The sequence below is a fragment of the Solenopsis invicta genome, chromosome 1, assembly GCF_016802725.1.
Source record: "Solenopsis invicta isolate M01_SB chromosome 1, UNIL_Sinv_3.0, whole genome shotgun sequence".
Classification (NCBI taxonomy): domain Eukaryota; kingdom Metazoa; phylum Arthropoda; class Insecta; order Hymenoptera; family Formicidae; genus Solenopsis; species Solenopsis invicta.
The window spans coordinates 19606307-19624732 of NC_052664.1; the positions used below are offsets into that span (position 1 = coordinate 19606307).

The 18426-nt window shown below is 41.4% G+C and overlaps 2 protein-coding genes across 12 annotated transcripts in view; one reads left to right on the forward strand and one right to left on the reverse strand.

Annotated features, from left to right (window-relative positions):
* The window catches only part of LOC105201123 (mucin-12), a 101536-nt gene extending 87535 nt beyond the window's left edge, over window positions 1–14001 (forward strand). For both annotated transcript variants that reach the window (XM_026132832.2, XM_026132831.2), the window contains 9 exons: window positions 97–4332; window positions 4611–4934; window positions 5013–5082; window positions 5281–5687; window positions 6386–8278; window positions 8913–9038; window positions 9127–9293; window positions 9431–9645; window positions 9767–14001. In XM_026132832.2, coding sequence (XP_025988617.1) covers window positions 115–4332; window positions 4611–4934; window positions 5013–5082; window positions 5281–5687; window positions 6386–8278; window positions 8913–9038; window positions 9127–9293; window positions 9431–9645; window positions 9767–10188 — 7842 coding nt within the window. In that variant the 5' untranslated portion in view covers window positions 97–114 and the 3' untranslated portion in view covers window positions 10189–14001. The remainder of the gene's footprint in view (window positions 1–96; window positions 4333–4610; window positions 4935–5012; window positions 5083–5280; window positions 5688–6385; window positions 8279–8912; window positions 9039–9126; window positions 9294–9430; window positions 9646–9766) is intronic.
* A 361-nt stretch (window positions 14002–14362) lies between these two features.
* The window catches only part of LOC105201229 (disks large 1 tumor suppressor protein), a 393240-nt gene continuing 389176 nt past the window's right edge, over window positions 14363–18426 (reverse strand). For all 10 annotated transcript variants that reach the window (XM_026132842.2, XM_026132836.2, XM_026132840.2 and 7 more), the window contains 5 exons: window positions 18275–18424; window positions 18017–18189; window positions 17303–17412; window positions 17127–17218; window positions 14363–16888 (listed from right to left, as the gene is read on the reverse strand). In XM_026132842.2, the coding sequence (XP_025988627.2) occupies window positions 16779–16888; window positions 17127–17218; window positions 17303–17412; window positions 18017–18189; window positions 18275–18424 (635 nt within the window). In that variant the 3' untranslated portion in view covers window positions 14363–16778. The remainder of the gene's footprint in view (window positions 16889–17126; window positions 17219–17302; window positions 17413–18016; window positions 18190–18274; window positions 18425–18426) is intronic.

Here is an 18426-nt window from a genome sequence, read left to right on the forward strand (position 1 = left end):
TATAGACAGTATTATATAATCAGGATTATATATACATTATACGTGACAAGGCTAATTCGATCGAATTTTCAATCCGAAATTACTTTATCGTTGCAGATTAGCAGTTGGCGTGACATGGATGTGAGCTTCACGAACGTGTTAGAGGGGGCTCGCCAGTACTTCCAGGGACTGCCCGTACCGAGTACAGGTGGTGGCGCGGCCACGTCGGTGGATCTCCACTCGACGTCCACCACGAATCCCGCCTCGTCTACGTCGGTGACGACGCACGATCATGACGCACCGTCGCAGCCGACTCAATCAACTCAGTCAATCTCGACTTCCGCCAATAGCAGCAACAGTAGCAACAGCAGCAACAGTAATAGTAGTAATAATGTCCAGGAGTCGAATCGTTATTCTGCCGACGTCAGGCCTTCGTCGTCTGTGGAAAGTAGCAATGCGGCTACCACATCTAGTTTCTGGAATCCACACGTGGAGCCATATGCGCCGCAGCCGACCAGGGTCGAAGTTCCGGATACGAGGCCAGGCGACGAAAGCTCCGCCATGGAGCCTAGTTCCTCTTCCTCGGGCACTGTCACTTTAACCGAGATGCAACCCTCGAATTATCATCAATCCTCTTCTTCTGTTGCCGCATCATCGTCGAATTTTTCGCAGAGACCGCCGCCGACGTCATCGTCCTCATCGTCGTCGACCACCTCTTCTAGCGATCACAATCATCATCACCAATCACAGCTCTCGACGTCGAACTCGTCACATCTGCATCAAATGCAACCGCCTCAACCCCCACATTCCCCCGGACCGGTGTACCAGCAACTCAATAATGTCAGCAGGACGTCCTTCAGTGCGGCGGAGATGCTCGCCTCTTCCTCGTCGCACTCCGCCTCAACTTATCAGACTGTTAATAATGACAGGCAGTCGCAGCCGATCGTCGCGCAAAGAACTCAGTACTATCCACGTTATCATCATCCAGACATCACAAAATGCGCACCAGCTCCGTATTCGCAGAATTCCATCTATCAGTCCGCCAACGTAGCGCAGCCTTCGAACATGGTTCAGCAACCGAGCACGAGATCGACGCCAGTGGAACAGAATAATACGACATCGTCCAACGTTATTACTCAAGGGCATTGTCCGCCGGAACAGCAACGAATATCCGGTACTTACGGTAGCAATATGCCACTTGCTCAGAGTTCTCTCGGCGGATCGATGTACGGATCCGGCTCTTCTTCATCCTCTCAGAGTTACCGTTCCACGAGTCAGTATCAGCAGCAGACCCATCGTCTGGCCGCTTCCGCTTCGAGCATCAGCGACAGGTCGGACGGATTGCACTCTTCCACCGCCGCCTGTTCCTCATCGTCGCAGGCGGTCAGCCCGCGTCAGCCTGGACCAGGAAGCTCCTCCTCCAATCACATTCCTTCGCAATCGCAGTCACAGAATCTTCCGGGTCACATTCCTTCACCGCATCTGCCGTCCGCTACCACTTCGGTGCACTATCATCAGCACCAGCAACAGCAGCAGCAACATCATCAGCAACCGTCGCAGCAGCAGCATCCTAGTCGTATAATTGCGTCGCCACATTCGCACGGTTCCTCGTATGGAGGCCGCGTAATGTCACTACCACCGCATGGCGTCCCATCGTCGTCGTCCTCCGCTGCTATGGCGAACCATTCGCAGCAGCAGCAACAGCAGCAGATGCCACCACCTCCTAGTGGATACCACGCCGGAACGACGCCATCGCCGCATCACGAACCGTCGCCGCGTCATGCCACTCCATCGCCACATCACGCGACTCCGTCGCCACAGCGTCAGTCGCCTCACGTGTCCAGCCTGCACAACCCACACGCCTCTCCGTCTCCTCATCATACACCCTCGCCGCACAACAGCTTCCAACCTCACTCGCCAACCTACCCGCCGCCTCCTCCGCCGCCGCCACCGCAACAGCAACAACAGCAGCCGTCGGCTTCGTCAAGGTCGACACCACATTCGTACAATCTGCCACCGGCCACCTCGCAACACTATCAAACGAATTACGTGGCGGCGGTTCGTGACGCGGCGATGGGGTTGCCTTACGCACCGCCGCCACCGTCCCAGTCTTCGTACCATTCCTTCCAGAAGAGTCCGCAACCGGAGTCTCAGGGGAGTAGCTATTATGCCCAGCCAAGTCGGTCTCATAGTCAATCTTACGGCATGCAGCAGATGTTGGTGCCACCGCAGACGGTGTACCCGAACACCCCCGGTAGCAACAGTCTAGGTAGCTATCAGCAAAATGCCAGCAAGCACGCAACATACAATGGCGCGGACGCCACAAAGAGAGGCACGATTGACGTTACGGCGACATCCTACGGTACGCATCGGTCGCCCGTGCAGAGGAGTAGCAACACGCATAATTTGCCGCCTATCGCCGCCCTCTCGTCCTATCATTCCAACAGGCGAGAACCAATGCCGAAATCGGCACAAACGATAGCACGACAACGAATGCATCCGACGAACGCAACCAGCAAAGTCCCGCCCGTCGTGATGCCGCCGACGCCTTCGTCTATAACAATGCCTCCTCAGAGGCTCGCCGAGTATCCAATGACTCCGGTCTCGGCTATGAATCACGCGATACCGGTGAACGGTAGGACAACCACTGTGACGTATGGTTCACGATACAGTGGCCAACAAGGCTATCCATCATCGTCATATGCCACCACGATGGCGCCCAGTCATGCTAACAACTCCACTAGCAGTACCACAGTGACCACTATCAGTCATGGTTCAAGTAGCGCAAGGTCTTCCGTTCCAGCGGTCCACATGTATCAGTCTTCCGACGAGCCGGATCGGTCAGCGGGATCGTCCTATCATCACCATCAGCCATCGACACGAATGACGACCGAGAGCTACGCCTACAAAGAATATCCTTATCAGAACCCAGCGTCAACCGGTGGAAGTCAAACAACCTCGGCCACCACTATGGCGAGTTCTCCGTCACCAAGCAATGCAGTTCGAAAGAGGGAATCTCCTTTGGACTTGTCTGTGAAGACTGTTAAGACGTCGGCTGATTCTACCGCGCAGGATGATCTCGAAACTATCGGTACGGACAAGCATGTCAGTAGTTCGAGCCTGAGTACATCTAGAAACAATGTGAATAGGCCGATGCCACCTCCAGCTATCGTGCATCAATCGGCACCAGTACAACCGTCATACCCGTCGTCGTACGACCATAGGCCTTCGAGTAACAGTGCAAGGAATTCCATGCCTGTGACTTGCGTTCGGACATCGACGCCTCAAACGGTGTGCGCGCCTAAGGTCGACTTTCTACCAGATTTTACTTCGGCGCCACTACGTCATCAGTCGCATCACGAGAATCCTCTTCGCAGAAGCACTACGCAGCAGCTTTATGTTCCACCTGCGCAACCGCTCTCGTCTCATCACACGAACACCTCTCCACTGCCTCATATGTCCACGTTCAAGAAACGTCCACTGCCCACGTCGCAACTGTACGATGGCCTGACGATACCATCGTCGTCTTCGTCGTCAACGTCTGCGTCTTCATCATACCTTCAGACGAATGATTCGATGTCCTCAAGATTCTCCAAGTATCACCCGATGATGGATCCATCTCCACGGTTAGGTCCACCCACGTTGCCCACACAGGATTACCCAGCCGACTCGAGCAAGCACTATTTAGCGGACAATAGGGCTAAGTTCGATCAACAATTTTCTCAACGCGAACGGATGCCGTTCAAAAGAACCGGAGAGTCAATTTATGGCATGGGAAGTCCTAGCAAACAGGCTAGAGTCGCTTGGCGAGTACCGAGTACCGAAAAGCAAATTGTCGAGCCGAAGTTGTCAACTGCGGGTGTGCTAAGCGAACAGCAGAAGCGGCAAGAAATGAGTTTGTCAGTTCCCCTGCCGAACGGAGCTCTGGCGACATCCGGCGCCCACGATCAGAGAACCGACAATGGTGGTTATTCGGTGCCGGAATCGTCCAGATATCAATCGGTATACTGTGATAAAAGGACTTATCCGGAGTCCAAAATCGTACGCAGCTCGCCGTCGTCGTATAATCATCCGGTGATCTCGAAATCCGCGAGTGTACATTCGTTACCGCAACAACTAAGCGGTACGCAATTGACCTACCCGAATTATCGCCAATCAGTTCAAAAGACGACGTGTCCTCCGAGTGGGATATCTGGTGGTCAACCGGTGGATCCACCTAGCAATACCGGCGCCGATAAGAGAGTGCTCAGCTTGCTGAGAAACAGCCTGGAGAACAAGCAACAGAGGGATGAGCAACTCAACAGCCAGCAGCCTATCTTAGTCAATCACAACCAACAAAGCTTCCAGAATAAGGTGAGAAATTACAGTTTTCTTCTGCAGTAACTTAAGGAAGAATCTAAATTCCGATTTAAGGATATATTAAGTTTAGATTCTTTTATCACTTCCTTTCGTTGTCAATAATTTATCACTGATCTTAGCACATAAAACCGGATCGGTTATAGATGTAGCGTAAATTCTAACTAAAAATGCGACACTTTAATACACTTAATTGTTTCTATCTATTTCTGTCTGATCTCTAGACACTCGACGTCTATTAGACGTTTCTGATAATTTCCGTGAAATTCCCTCAGGTCGTCGCGCCAGTTGAGCCTAAGAGCATCGGCAGGCACAATCTGTCACCATTCACGGCGGCGAGTTTGCTCGAGCGTAACAGCAACACGCCGCCGCATTACAAGTTCCACGTTCCACGAGCAGTAGACTCGATCACTCAGGAAGTGCCACGCAGCATGTACGCCTCGAGAGTGAATGCATCCGCCACGCTTCCTGGCAAGGAAGCTTCCCTCGCGGGACCACGTGGCGCAAGGGAAAGCGAGAACCAAATCCATCGTGACAAGGACGACGGCCTTGCTGCTATCTTAGCTGCGAAGATCAGGACGAAAGCGGAATTGAAACAAGTACGTTGTCTTTGTCTAATTCTAATTTGCATAATTGCGCTAATTATACTGATTTTATAATTTATGCTTTTTATTTAGGTCGGAACTGGCCAATTTACAACAAAAGCACCTTTTGTACCTTCTCAGGATGCGTCGTCGACGCCCAGAGGTAATTTAGCTTGCACAAAAAACGTTAAATGTCAGTGATAATATATAAACAGATATTATTAGTGATAACTTTGGTGATTCGATCCGTCCCAATTCGATCATAGTTTAATACGCGATAATCGTTTTGTTTATTTTGTGATAATCAAGCTGTATGTAAATATAATCTTCGAAATCTTCACATAATTTTTATATTACACAGAGATCGATAGTGCGGCTTCGACATCGACGCCACAGTCTGGCTCATCTGCAGGTAGCCCACCGAAATTAACGCGTGAGAAAACTGTCTGTTTGCCACCCAGAAGACGCTTGTTTTCAAGAACCGATGAGGACAATCTGCCGGTAGCGGCGACTGTACCCGTCGCCGTTACAGTTGCGTCCGTGGTCCCGGCTAGAGCGAGTGGATGCAGAAGCTCCTCCGAAACGTCGGTGTTCGACTTTCGGGAGAGCGATTCCGAAGGCGAGATGCCAGTTCTTGAGCGACAAACCTTAGAAGAAATGAGAAGAGACAGGAAACAGTTGTCCAAAGTGCAACCTCCGATACCTCTCAATGATGCTGTATGTATGAACATGGCATCCTCGACGGATCTCGTGAAGATAGAACTAAAGGTAACATATTGTGTTAGAATGGATAAAAAGAAATTTAAGACAAAGAAAAATACAAACAAATTATTCAATGTAACTGAAATATAAAGACAGAAATTTTTAGTTAACGATACTTGATTTCATTCTTTCTCTTCTATGAGTTTTCTTTAATATCATAGAGCGTGTGACAAAATAGATATTAATATATTGTATGCCGCATCAATTTCTGATTTATGTATTATAAATTTAATGAACGATTTTGAATTAATTAATACTTTCTATCCTATATACTCAAGATTTATATAGTATCTACATATATATCTACTACTTATATTAAGATACATTTTAAATAAACATTTGTAAAAAATAAATATTTTTACATTTTTATCAAACATTATTATTTAATAGTATTTTAAACTTTTGTATATGTAAAGAGAGAAAGAGAAGTCATATATCTTTATATATACAATATATTATAAGCATAAATGAAAAAGATAGTATTTATAATACAATATGTATACGATTTCTATGCGTTTTTTTTTTTTTATTAAATACTTTGTTTTTATTACTGTAATATTGTAAAATATATTAAAAAATTTTTTTTCTCTTTACTTTTAAAAGTTTTAAATACTGTTAAATTACTTATTACTTATGAAATGTTTTTGTTACTATGTTTCTATTTACTTGTAATTCTATTTTACAAATGTATTTCTCATTTGTAGGAAAACGATAAAATCAACGATATTGATTCATTCTGGAATAACACCTGTGATAAATTTATGGAGCAATTACGCGTGGGTGATGCCGTAAAGAAACGAGGACGTAAGAAAAAAGTAAGCAGTATTACAACATCGAAAGTTGAAAATGCAGTTAATGATAGCGATAAGGAATCAGATACCAATGCATCTCATACTCGAATTAAGCCTGAAGATATCAAAAAGGAAATACCGGATCCGGCTACAACAGAAGATAAAAATTTGATCTTCAAGGATATCAAGATCAAGACGGAGCCTGGGCTGAAAGAGGATGACAAACACTCGAGTGATGATTCAGATGAAGTGCCGTTAATTAAAAGAAAAAAGCAGGAAGTGAAGAAGGAAGATAGTGACTGTGATGAGGAAGTGATATGTCGAAGAAGACGTATTCGTCGCGGTGGTAGAATCAAGCTTGAATCTTCTAGTGGTAGCGAATCCTCGAGCGAAGACAGTGATGCCAGTACAGAGTTCGGCCATGGTTCCTCAGTGGCTGACAGACTTCGCGCTAGAAAACGATCTATAGTTAACGTATCCGAAGGTATGAAGCTTCGTTCGAGGGACGCTACTCCTCAAAAGGCAAAGACGGAGAAGGAATCCAAATTATCGCCTCCTAAAGGTGGAACATCTCAAAAAACGAAACTGAAACCATTATTCGGTGACGGTAGTGATTTCAGACCCGGTTGGGAGGAGGAGGTTTATGTATATAAAAAATCACTGAGAATGCCACCCAGGTTGATAACAGTGTCAAAACCATCGCGCTTTCATCGACTGTCTACATCGTTGCCTGATTTAGATCCCGGCTCACCGGCATTGTCCGTCTCGATGGACAGTTCCGACATGTGTCTCAGCCGTAATAAGAGAGACAGCGACATGGAGTCCAATTACAGCTTCAGCATTATGGGGCTCGGCAGTAAGATTGATGATGAGGAGGCGACTTCGTCGACAACAGTTTCCTGCCCGCCGAAAGCCATGATGAAACATTTCCGATCGGAGAATAATTCTATCGTCGATGTTCTCGCGCAGAAAGTTGGAAGTGGTAGTGGTCAGAAAGATTCGAAAAAGAAACAGAATCTGAAAAATAATAAAAATGTTAACGTTAATAAGAGTAGCAATGAACCGGAACTTTTACCAACACCGGGTCTCACACCACTTCTATCATCTGAGACTTCAAAAGGTTCTAAAAACAAGATTGCACTGAAGAATAATAGAAATCCGATTAAAGTTACCAACTCCGTCCTCCTCGGTTTCCGTAAAGAGACAGTCAACAATTTCCGTGATGCGTTTAAGAACAATCACTCGTTGCCTAACGAATTCTCCACTTTAGTATTGAAGAGCAGAACGAGAACGGAGACGAAAGTTTTGAAAAAGGAGACAACTATTCGTGAAGTGTTCGGCGAGGATAGGCCTGCGTCAGCTCCACCAATGCAGAATCACGATGACACGTCGCAAGACGATGATTCACAAAACGAAACGCCGGAAAACACATTGGGAAAGGTACGAACGTTGAAGCAAAAAGTGGTGTCTCGTTTGAGAAACGCTGGTATACTACGAAGTCATAAGGCGATTGAGAATTCAAAACGTCGTCTATTAACTGCCGAGAGGCGAAAGGATCTACTTAAGTCGCTTGCTAATAAGAAACTACATCGTATCAAAACTGAGATAGAGCAGGAAGAGACAAACGATCCCAGAGAGGAGGAAAATAACGAGATGGAGGATGACAAAAATGATTTAGAAAGTCGTAACAAAAAGAAGTTGAAGCTTCGACCTGGTCGACGGAAATTCCGTTCTGGATTTGATTACATCCGTAAAAAGAAGAAACCGCTAAAAAAAGATGAGGCGTTACCAAAAGAAAGAAAGAGAGTATGTACATATTAGATTTCTATATATATTTTTTTTATATTCATTTACTTGTCTAGACGGAGGATTTTGCGTATGACGGCGAATTAAATGCATATTATTACGCGGTTCGATAAGTCTTTATTGTCTCGTTATCAGAAAGACACACGCGTTCACTCACCACCATTATTCTAAGTCGAATCATTCTCAAAACGTATCTCTGAGAAATCATCTTTCATTTAGAGTGTGTCTTTCTCATTTATGTGCCTCGTCAGCTAATTAATTTGTACGCAAAGTAACCCATCGCGTTTTGTAGGTTTTAAATTTATTAGCTTGCATTTCTCGAAAGGAAAATTGAATATATAACAATCATTTAAGGCCGAGTTGAGAAGTTACCTGCTATCAATTTGTTTCGGGCATTGTTCTCGTTTCGAGCATCAAAGTTGTGAATACGTTTTTTTTTAACTGGCCTAATTACACGCGTGCTGATATATACCCGTTTCGTCGCATTGAGCATTTAATACCACGAATTCTTTTATTTTTCTATTGCTGTCTTTATGTTTGCAAAAGAAAAGATGCAATCGTCACACTTGAAGGTTTTTGTATAATGTTATGTTTTCTTTAATACTATTTTGAAACATAATATTCCATTTTACAGCAAAGCCAAACTAACAAACCAAGTCCGGAGTGTGTAGCCGATATTCAGTCTGAGATTAGGACATGGGTTATCAAGAAAGGCGTCGGAGAAACCATATTACATCGTGCTGCTCGTCTCGGTTACACGGTAAAATAACGATCATATTGCTACGTCATGCGGCAGAGAACCAGCAATTCGCACGAATTGCGATCTAATATTGTTTCTATCGCCGCAGGACGTGACTGCTTATTGTCTGGAAAAGCTCAATAGCGCGCCAAGTCCCAAAGACAACGCGGGATACACACCACTTCATGAGGCATGTTCGAAGGGTCATCTGGAGATCGCGAAACTTTTGCTGGCTTACGGAGCGAATGTTAGCGAGAGCGCTAATGGTGGTATCAGGTAATATCATCATAAAATATCTTGTGCAATATCTGTTCTTCTTGTATCAGATAGACGAATAACTTGACGAATGTTAAGCAGTTATGGATTGATCGTAATAAATTAATAGAGAATGATATATACTCTCGCATTATCAGGCCACTTCATGAAGCGGCGGAGAATGGTGCTACGGAGCTTGTGCGATTGCTCTTGTCTTATGGTGCTGATCCATTGTTGGCTACTTATTCCGGACAAACGCCTTTGATGCTAGCTGTTGACACCGAGGCTAATTCCATTCTAGAACAGCATCTGGCAGACATCCAAGGTCGTACCACTGTACCATGGTCATTCGCCGGTCCATCTTCTATTTTAGGTATGTCATAGTTGGCAGTCATAGTCCTTATTTAGAATTCTTCAAAGTTTAATAAATATCGCATATATATATCCTAGATGAATAGTTTTAATTAGAGAATTAATTATGGATTTGTTTTCAGATCCAGAAGAGACGGGCTACAATCCGTTCGATGATGTTCCGTTAGACAATCCTGAATCAACTGAGTTAGATGATATTGAAATGGAAGTAAGCGACATCAACCTGCCTGTTCTCTTCACTCTGAATAACGATCCCGATAAGTGGGTGTTGCTTCAAGATCTTATGACGAGTTTGAGGATAAAAAGTCGCGACGCTCTTCTTCGCCAAATTAATCCAAAAGCACATTCTGGGCCACCTGCGATTGCACATCGCGATGTCATGCGTGAGCTAAAACTGCCTGATTTCCTGGAGCAGACTCGCTGCTGTCACCTGAGCGGCGGCGAAAAAATCAATGTGCGTGGCTCCAAGGTTGCACTTATCAAGTACAACGACAAGGTGAAGTCCCTGCTGAACGTGGAGAAAGTGTTGATTAGTCTTAGGTGACAAGAGGCGTCTCTGGGGCGATCATCTCCCCAGACATCAAAACCATCGACTTCGATTCCGACCAAGGAACATCAGAAGAAAGTTGAAAGCAAATCTACTATGAAACGCGAGCGTCAACAAGGAAGAAAACGACAAGATACTCGTAACAAAAATATGACAGACTAAGCGATTCACTCTGTAGCCAATGATTTATCTTAATATAATGACTTTATAATTATATCAATATAATTATAAAAATTATAACGATTTAAGAGTTAACGCTGAAAAGTGAATAATGTTATAAGAGCAGATCATTTTGGTAACTATTTGACAATGCGTTAAGAAATAAGAGGAATAGGTTCCTGCACACACATGTGGTAAGAATCCTAAATGACTTATGCAAGTCCGGTTTGTCTGGAAAGCTCGTCCCCGAAGAAAGACTGATTGACACAACAATGAAGATCGGTGCTTTTACGTGTGTCCAAAGACTGACTTCTCGATTTATCTTATGCTCTGAAGATAAATCGAACTGCTCGACACTAATGATTGATTTTCTCCTCTCGATTTCTTATAGTGCAGAATATAACAAAATGGAGCTTGTCTAAAGTGATAAGAAATACGCACATAATCGGTTCCGTTCCTTCATTTAACTGATGAATTTGTCAATCGAAATAAAGTCGGTAATAATACCGATATTTTGCCGGGAGCGTAACGCGCAATTAAACTAACTTTGAAGCACATAGCTGTACAAATGTTTTAAGCAAAACTATGTACTAATGCGCAGCTAAAAGTGGAAAAACAGCTACCTGTGACATTATATAACAGTATTTAATTGGGATATATACGTAATATATACCCATAGAACGAGGATATTTTATTAATTCTCTTAAGGACTGAGTAAATAATCAGAAGTTCGTTAACGTAACGCTTTTAGGCGAATGAAAAGAGGGAGACATGTTGTTTGAACGATTACTACGTCGAGAAAATGAAAAGTCGTTGACAGTAAGTTTCTTTCAATCGTCGAACCAAGTCTCGGAATAGTAATAATAAAAATAATAAAACGTAAATAGAGAGTAATAATAATTATCTTAAGAGTGCGAGAAAACGTAGCTGATCATACCAGATATATTTTTATCTTGTACGTGGCTTCAAGAAGTTTCTCTGTTTATAAGGGACTTCATTCCGAAATTCAATGGAATTGGAACGCGCGCCCATGTGCATTAATGTTAATTTTTCCTCTTTGAGCTACTACTACAGAACGCGTCGTTGGAAAACGAGAATCGTCGTTAAGAGAGCGTAACATAATTGAAATTGCTATCATGAATGATAATGTTACCACAGCTTAGTCTTTGTTTTTTCTTATGTTAGAGAAGGTGTATATTATACCGTGCGAGTTATATTTATGAAATGTGTTAATTGACCATTGCGAATAGGTGCTTGAAAAGTTAGATAAGTTGAATTTCAATTCACTGAGTTCAGAATAATATTTGGCCCATTGAGGACACACCGTCATACATATAAAGGTGCATATCTGTTGTCTATTTTTAATATTTTGCTATTTTTAATATATGTAACTAAATATACAGCTATATATGTGTATATGTATATACATGCGTATATTGTGTATATTTGTATATGTATACATATATACAAAAAAATAATTTTTTAATTTATACGAGAAGCTTTTCGTTTTTATACAGCTTCCAATGTAGTAATTAATTTTAATTCGAACAAAAGATAGACTCAGCAAATGTCAATGGCTCAATTGTAATGTGGCAAGTGCAATTCACGGAATAAATGTTTTTGTTTCGTTGATGGTCTAAGTATATGATCATAACTATTTCCGGAATGTAAAGAAGGTAGACAATTATTTCAAAGAACTGTAAAGCGGTTAAAAACGCCGTTTAAAAACGCTCACTGTGCAATAATATATCCGTTTTTCTTTTTTTACATTTTATGTTCAAATTATTCCTGTTTTTGTGTGATCATGTCAAGACAATGTTAACGCGTCGTATTGGCGACCCGAGATACTTGCTAACAAAATCTCTAAAATGAAACAGAATTCTTTGTAAAACACAGAGATACACTTGTATTATAATAAAATATAGTAAATCAGAGAAAAGCTCAAATTGGTAAAAATAGTTAATAATAAAAACGATAACATTTTGATTTTGTAATTATCTCGATATACAGAATTCTGGAATAAAAAAGAGATAAATCAGCCAGTATCGATCACCAAAACGATGCCGTATTTAATCGAAGCAATTTAGGAATGCAAATTTTATACAGATAAGAAATTATTTTAAGAATCAATTCGAGAAGGATGATATTGATTGTACTTATCGTCTCGTGATGTTACTGTATTGCTTTTCGGACAAACGGAAATATTTAGCGTGTGCGTAGGAATGTTGCAAAGCGAGACGAGAGAAAAAAAAGAATAGTTCGCGGAATAGTTCGGTTTCGCTTAGAATGCTTAGGATGCCGTAATATGCGTTTATTTTGGCGCTATGTGCAGCACAGAGGTTTCAATCGTTATAATCAGTCTCAGGGAAAAATCCACGTATTCTTGAAAATAACTTGACGGTGTACCAATTGCAGATGCGTATGTCACTGCATGTGTTTGTGCAAGCGACGCGTATCAGTGCGTATGTGTGTACAGTAGCTAGTTGAAGAAAAAAGATACTCCCGTTACAAGGGATAATTAATTAATATCTAATTAATTGAGTGATATTAATTAATGTTAATATACGATGCGATACGTCGTGTGTTTACACGACGACGTGCATTCGGGCGACTCCTTATAATTTTTATTTAGTTGACTATATCGAGAGAATGGGATGCGGTTACATTATACTGATTGTATATACCGACATATTTTCAGTGAGGAAAAACGTAATAAAGATAAAGGGGAGCGAATTGTGCAAGAGTTACTTTTCTGTCTGACAAATAAGAAACCGTGGTGTACGTATTGTATGTATTGTACTGTATATCTTTTATTCTTAAGTAGTTAAAGTATAAATAGACCGCGGTACTTGTTTATATTAGCGTATACTATTTATGTATAATATAAAGCATTAACCGACCTCGAGATAGTCACGTTGTAAGACATAAGATCTACTAAATATGTACATATGTCACGTTGCGACTACTAGAAATATTTACTACTATATTATTACTGCTACTATCACTACCGTGACTATAGCTACTATTATCACTACTGCTGCTGCTGCTACTCTATCATTATTATTCTCTATGACTCTACGCGCTTTTTTATTGTACCATATATACATAGTAGTTAAATGATGGATGTACATTTTCTTAGTCGTGTAACATTCACATAACGCCTCTCCCTTCTATTGCCCCCCTTGTATTTATATATTCAAAAAAAACTTCTAAATGTGTTAATGCTGCTGCTTTAATGCGGATAAAGAAAAAAAACAGAAGTTATATTATATAAATATATATAAATATATACATATTATATATATGTATATATATGAATATAATATACATATATATGTGTATATCTATATATATAAAAGATATGAACAAATATATAAATATAAATAAATATATATATATACAAATATATTTTATTTCAGAGATTTAGTTCGAAACAACGTTGAAGCTGATGAACAAATTAGAGTCGTACTGTGATTCGTGTAAAGAGGAAATCGTTATTATTGTCATTGCCGTAGTCGTTACAAGCGAGTCACGATGGACCCGACGAATAACTTTCTAAATGAAGAAAAACATATTTGTGATTTTTTTTCGCTAATATAACAATAATGAGTTATCCGATCGATGTAATAAAAACAAGTATTTTTACTGAAACTTTTATTCCTGTCCACCAACCCCCAATCATTTAAATCGTTAAAATGCTGAAAACTACAAAATGTAAAAGTATTATGTCAATTTTTTCTACATATTTTTTAAATTAGATTTCCAAAGCTTCATAATGTAACGATAGAAATGATAATTAAACTTATAAAATTGTTTTTAAAGACACGTTATATCAAGTATATCGTCATCATTTACACATATAAATATGAAAGTTATTCTTTTAATCATTTAACACAATGATTCTGTAAACATTAGAGTACTTTTTTTATTTTTACCGTTGTTAATATATATGTTCACAATATCTTCTATGAAAATATAAAAAAGTATGAAGGGGATACATAAACTACGGTAGTAAAATTGGTAAAACGTTTATTAACTATTTAAAAACGATGAAACAAGGTGAACATGAGATTGACAATTTAATAAGTAATATTATTAAATAGACTATAGAGGTGTATAATAGGTGTCTGCGGTAATTATTCTCTTTATATACGGTCTTTTACATCGAGACAGACATCTTTCAACTCGGCGAAGCCAGGCCTTCTGTCCTTCAGGCACAAGCCGAAGCTCGTCGCTTCGTACCTCGTTCTATCTCGCATGATAATCGCGCTTAATAATAATCTAGGACTCGCGGTAGGAAAAAAATAGTCCGAAAGCGTGTATCCGCGCGATATTATCGTTCCCCGCGAGTATACGTTACTACGGAAATAAGGAAAAGGAAACGTTCGGCTCTATTCCAGGCGACAGAAATGACCGTCGCTTGTGTCGCGCCCGCTCACGTTGGCTACATCATCATTGTCGTTATCATCATTGTCGTCAACATCATTATCATCATCATCATCATCATTATCATCATCATCATCATCATCATCGCCATTGTCTCTCGTGATCGCCACTCGCATCACGCGTATCCATATCACGACAATAATGCGGCTATATTACAATTAAATTACCGTTATGACACCTCGTGTTCGCAACAATTCGACTTCCCGCTCGCGTTCCACTGGGAGAATCAATTATCGTACCTTCTCGCGCATGATTAGTGCTATGGAAACGGAAGGAGCAAGCGGACAAAGCATCGTGCGTAGTGGCACGCGATCGCGAGCTCACAGGCCGATGAACGAGTGAAGACCAAGCGAGGAATTTGAAAGCCGCATTCTAGATGCGAGTTCATTGAATGAAGAATCTCCGCTTATAGTTTCAGCGAAATTCAGTTCTCAGTATTCGAACGACGAAACTCGATTGGCTTCTTTTTTTTTCGAACCGCTGCAGTTTTGTCCGTTTGCACCTTTCGCGACTCCCCCGTGGTAAGTACTTCATCGAGCGTAACTTTTTTCTTTTTCTCTTCTTCAGCCGGTTATGCTGAAAATCTCGTGCAAGCTAAACCTCACGTTCGATCAGCGACGGCTGCTGATTCGGTGTCAAGAACTATATCTTAAAATACGAAGGAGCGGCATACACCTACGCTCGCGCTGAAGCTTTCTACGGGAGCGTGACTGATCGGCGTGAAAATTCCATATCTCATCACGATGCTAAGTGACATCATGTAGCTGAGACGCTCATGAAAGAAAAGCCTTGCCAGACCTTTCTTCCTTCCTTTATATATCTTCTTCTTTATTCCTTATCTTCGCTTACTACGCTCCTTCGTCTTGATACACGCGAGTATGTAATATGTATTTACAATAATATCTACTAATAGTAATAATTTAGTAGTGATATTTAAATTACAATAGTGTTTTTTTTTTGCTTTCTCTCTCTCTCTCTTTCTCACTTTCTTTTCTTTTTCTCCTCGCATTGCCCATTCCACAAATATAATGTTGCACATAACCCAATTACTGGCTTAATCATCTAGCTGTACAAAACATTATATATCGTTATGTGTATCTAGCATCTAAAGATTTGTCCTGTGAGGTTTCTTTTCTCTTTTTTTCTGCTTTTTCTTTTTTACTGTTTCTTTTAATCCTGTGAGGTTTTCATTAACACATACACAACGTCGCTGGGCCTACGGTTTTTTCTCCTACCCGCGGTTCCCCCTTTTCCGTCGAGTTCGTCGAATTCGCTCGACGTTCCCGGCGCGCTAATTGCGCTTAAGTACATTAAAAAATACCGCGCCCGAGTCTGAGCGAGAAAGCGTTCGCATTTCGCAGCTGATAGCTCGGTTGAGTTTGAGAGAACTCTTCCGAGTTGCCCGCGCCAACTCGGTTTCGGCGTATGCCAATCTAATCTTTTCGAACAATTGTACAACGCCTCTAAATTCTCTCGTGAGGTTAATTAATAAAATTAGGGACGATCACACACACGAATAATCAACGATCATGCGATAAAAGTTACGAATTCCTCTCCGGCTTTTTTTTTCTTTTTTATCAGAGACATAAGTCACGATAACATTCAACACGATGAGCACGCGCGAATGTGCCCAACTCTCCTCGGTTTTCCTTCGACAATCTTCCATTAGATTTTGAACTTAGAGGAGAATAAATCACGCGTCCCGACTGACTTTATCAATTCTCCACGGGGAAATGGCCGGTGATATCGTGTGCCCCATCGTTTAAGTATTCTTTCGGCTTAAATTCTTTGCGGCATCTTACGTCGCGTTACGTGTCTTAAGTAGGAATTTTGTGCTACATGGATATGGGATACGGGAAGGAGGGATCAGGAAAGGAGGTGTTAGAGCGTTACTTAATCGTATTTATCGTGAATAATTAAGCTTGTCGCCTCGGTGGCAGAGTCCAGGCGTTGGGCCCGTGCTGAGCATAGGGGGCAGGACGTCACAGCTGCTGATCCCTGCAGGGAACCCAAATATTCGGTCCTGATTGCTCAGAGATGACCTCCTTCACCTTTACGTAGATCTCCTCGGGAGTGTCTCCTTGAACGACGGCTGCGAACAAAGTATATCGATTTAATTATGCGACGAGAATATTTAAATTGCATTCAAATACGATTTCTTTCATGATTTTTTTAAATCTTAATTTACTTTGCATGAATTTCAATAAGATGCATTACGTTGCTCAGAATGTTATGAGCATTTTAAAAGTCAAAATTCAATAGAGAATAATATTATAATGAATTATATTTATCGAATTTGATAGAGTCTTTTAAATGTAAATGAGACCTACCAGTAAAGTATTCACCAAATTCTTGCTCCATCTTGAGAGCACGTTCGTACGTCTTCTTTGCTTGTTCTTCGGTCATCCTCTTGTTCATCTCCCTGTAAAATTACGAGTGTAAAATTTAGCAAAAGAGACAATAACGAAATCTTTTTGTACTAAAGATCGATGATCATTAAACTCACATGACAGATTCCACCGATTTCGGCTTGATAAAGATGGCAATAGGATAAAGTTGTGCTACTTGTAACCTCTTGATAGCATTCCCACTCACATCAAGAATACAGTGCTTGCCCTACAAAACAACAATTACAAATATTTTTTTGCAATTCTTCATCGAGATATAGTATAATGTGAAGTTTGTCTAAAAGTGTGAGCGGCATAATTTTTATTTGGAAAATGTTGGACGGAAAATTCCAATGGTAGAACAAATATCGAGATTTTCTCTCAACAACGAGTTTTAAATAAAAGATCATTTACTGTTCGACCTTTGAGAAAAAAAGACAAATTCAATGTATGCCGCGTATGCAAAACGATTCAAAACCGTGTTTCTCTGCATACACCTGAAAAAACTAAAAACGTCGTACAAAACGAATTCTATAGAAAACTAAAGCGCTTTCTGCGAAAAAAAATATGGAAATTGGAACTATTGGTTCGACAGATTCATTTTATGTAAAGATTTATTATTTTAACAATACTATTAATTTAGTAGAAAACACATGCCAGACGAATGTAGACGATTTACTAATATAAAAATGTCGTGCCAATTTAGTAACGCCTATTTTTCTCATTTTTCAATATAATAAATAATTTTGAAGTTGTGCCGGTCATACCCTCATTAGACAGTCTTTAAAGTCCGAGAACTCGATTCTGCAGTGTTACTATGAAATTATACGTACCTTTTCGGCCACTTCTCGCACAGACGCAACGGATGTTCCGTAAAGATTGTCGTTATATTGTCCGGCCTCTATGAACAAGTGATTCTGTATGTCCCTCTCCATCTGCTCCCTCGACGCCACGAAGTGATAATCACGTCCGTCCACTTCGTATTCTCTTCTACTCCTAGTTGTGTCTGCAGGCAAATAGGCGAAGATCGATATATAGCGCCGTAGGAAGGACGCTGTTTAAAGACGTTAACAATTATCGGTATAACTCACGTGGAACACAGCTGCCGAATTTATCAGGGAACTCGGAGATGAGATCATCGTTGATGCGGTCCTTGAGCGGTCCGAGTACGATCACGGGACGCGTATACTGTATCGTCAACTGCTGCACGGCCTCGTACGAGAGCACGGTCTCTTCGCTGCCT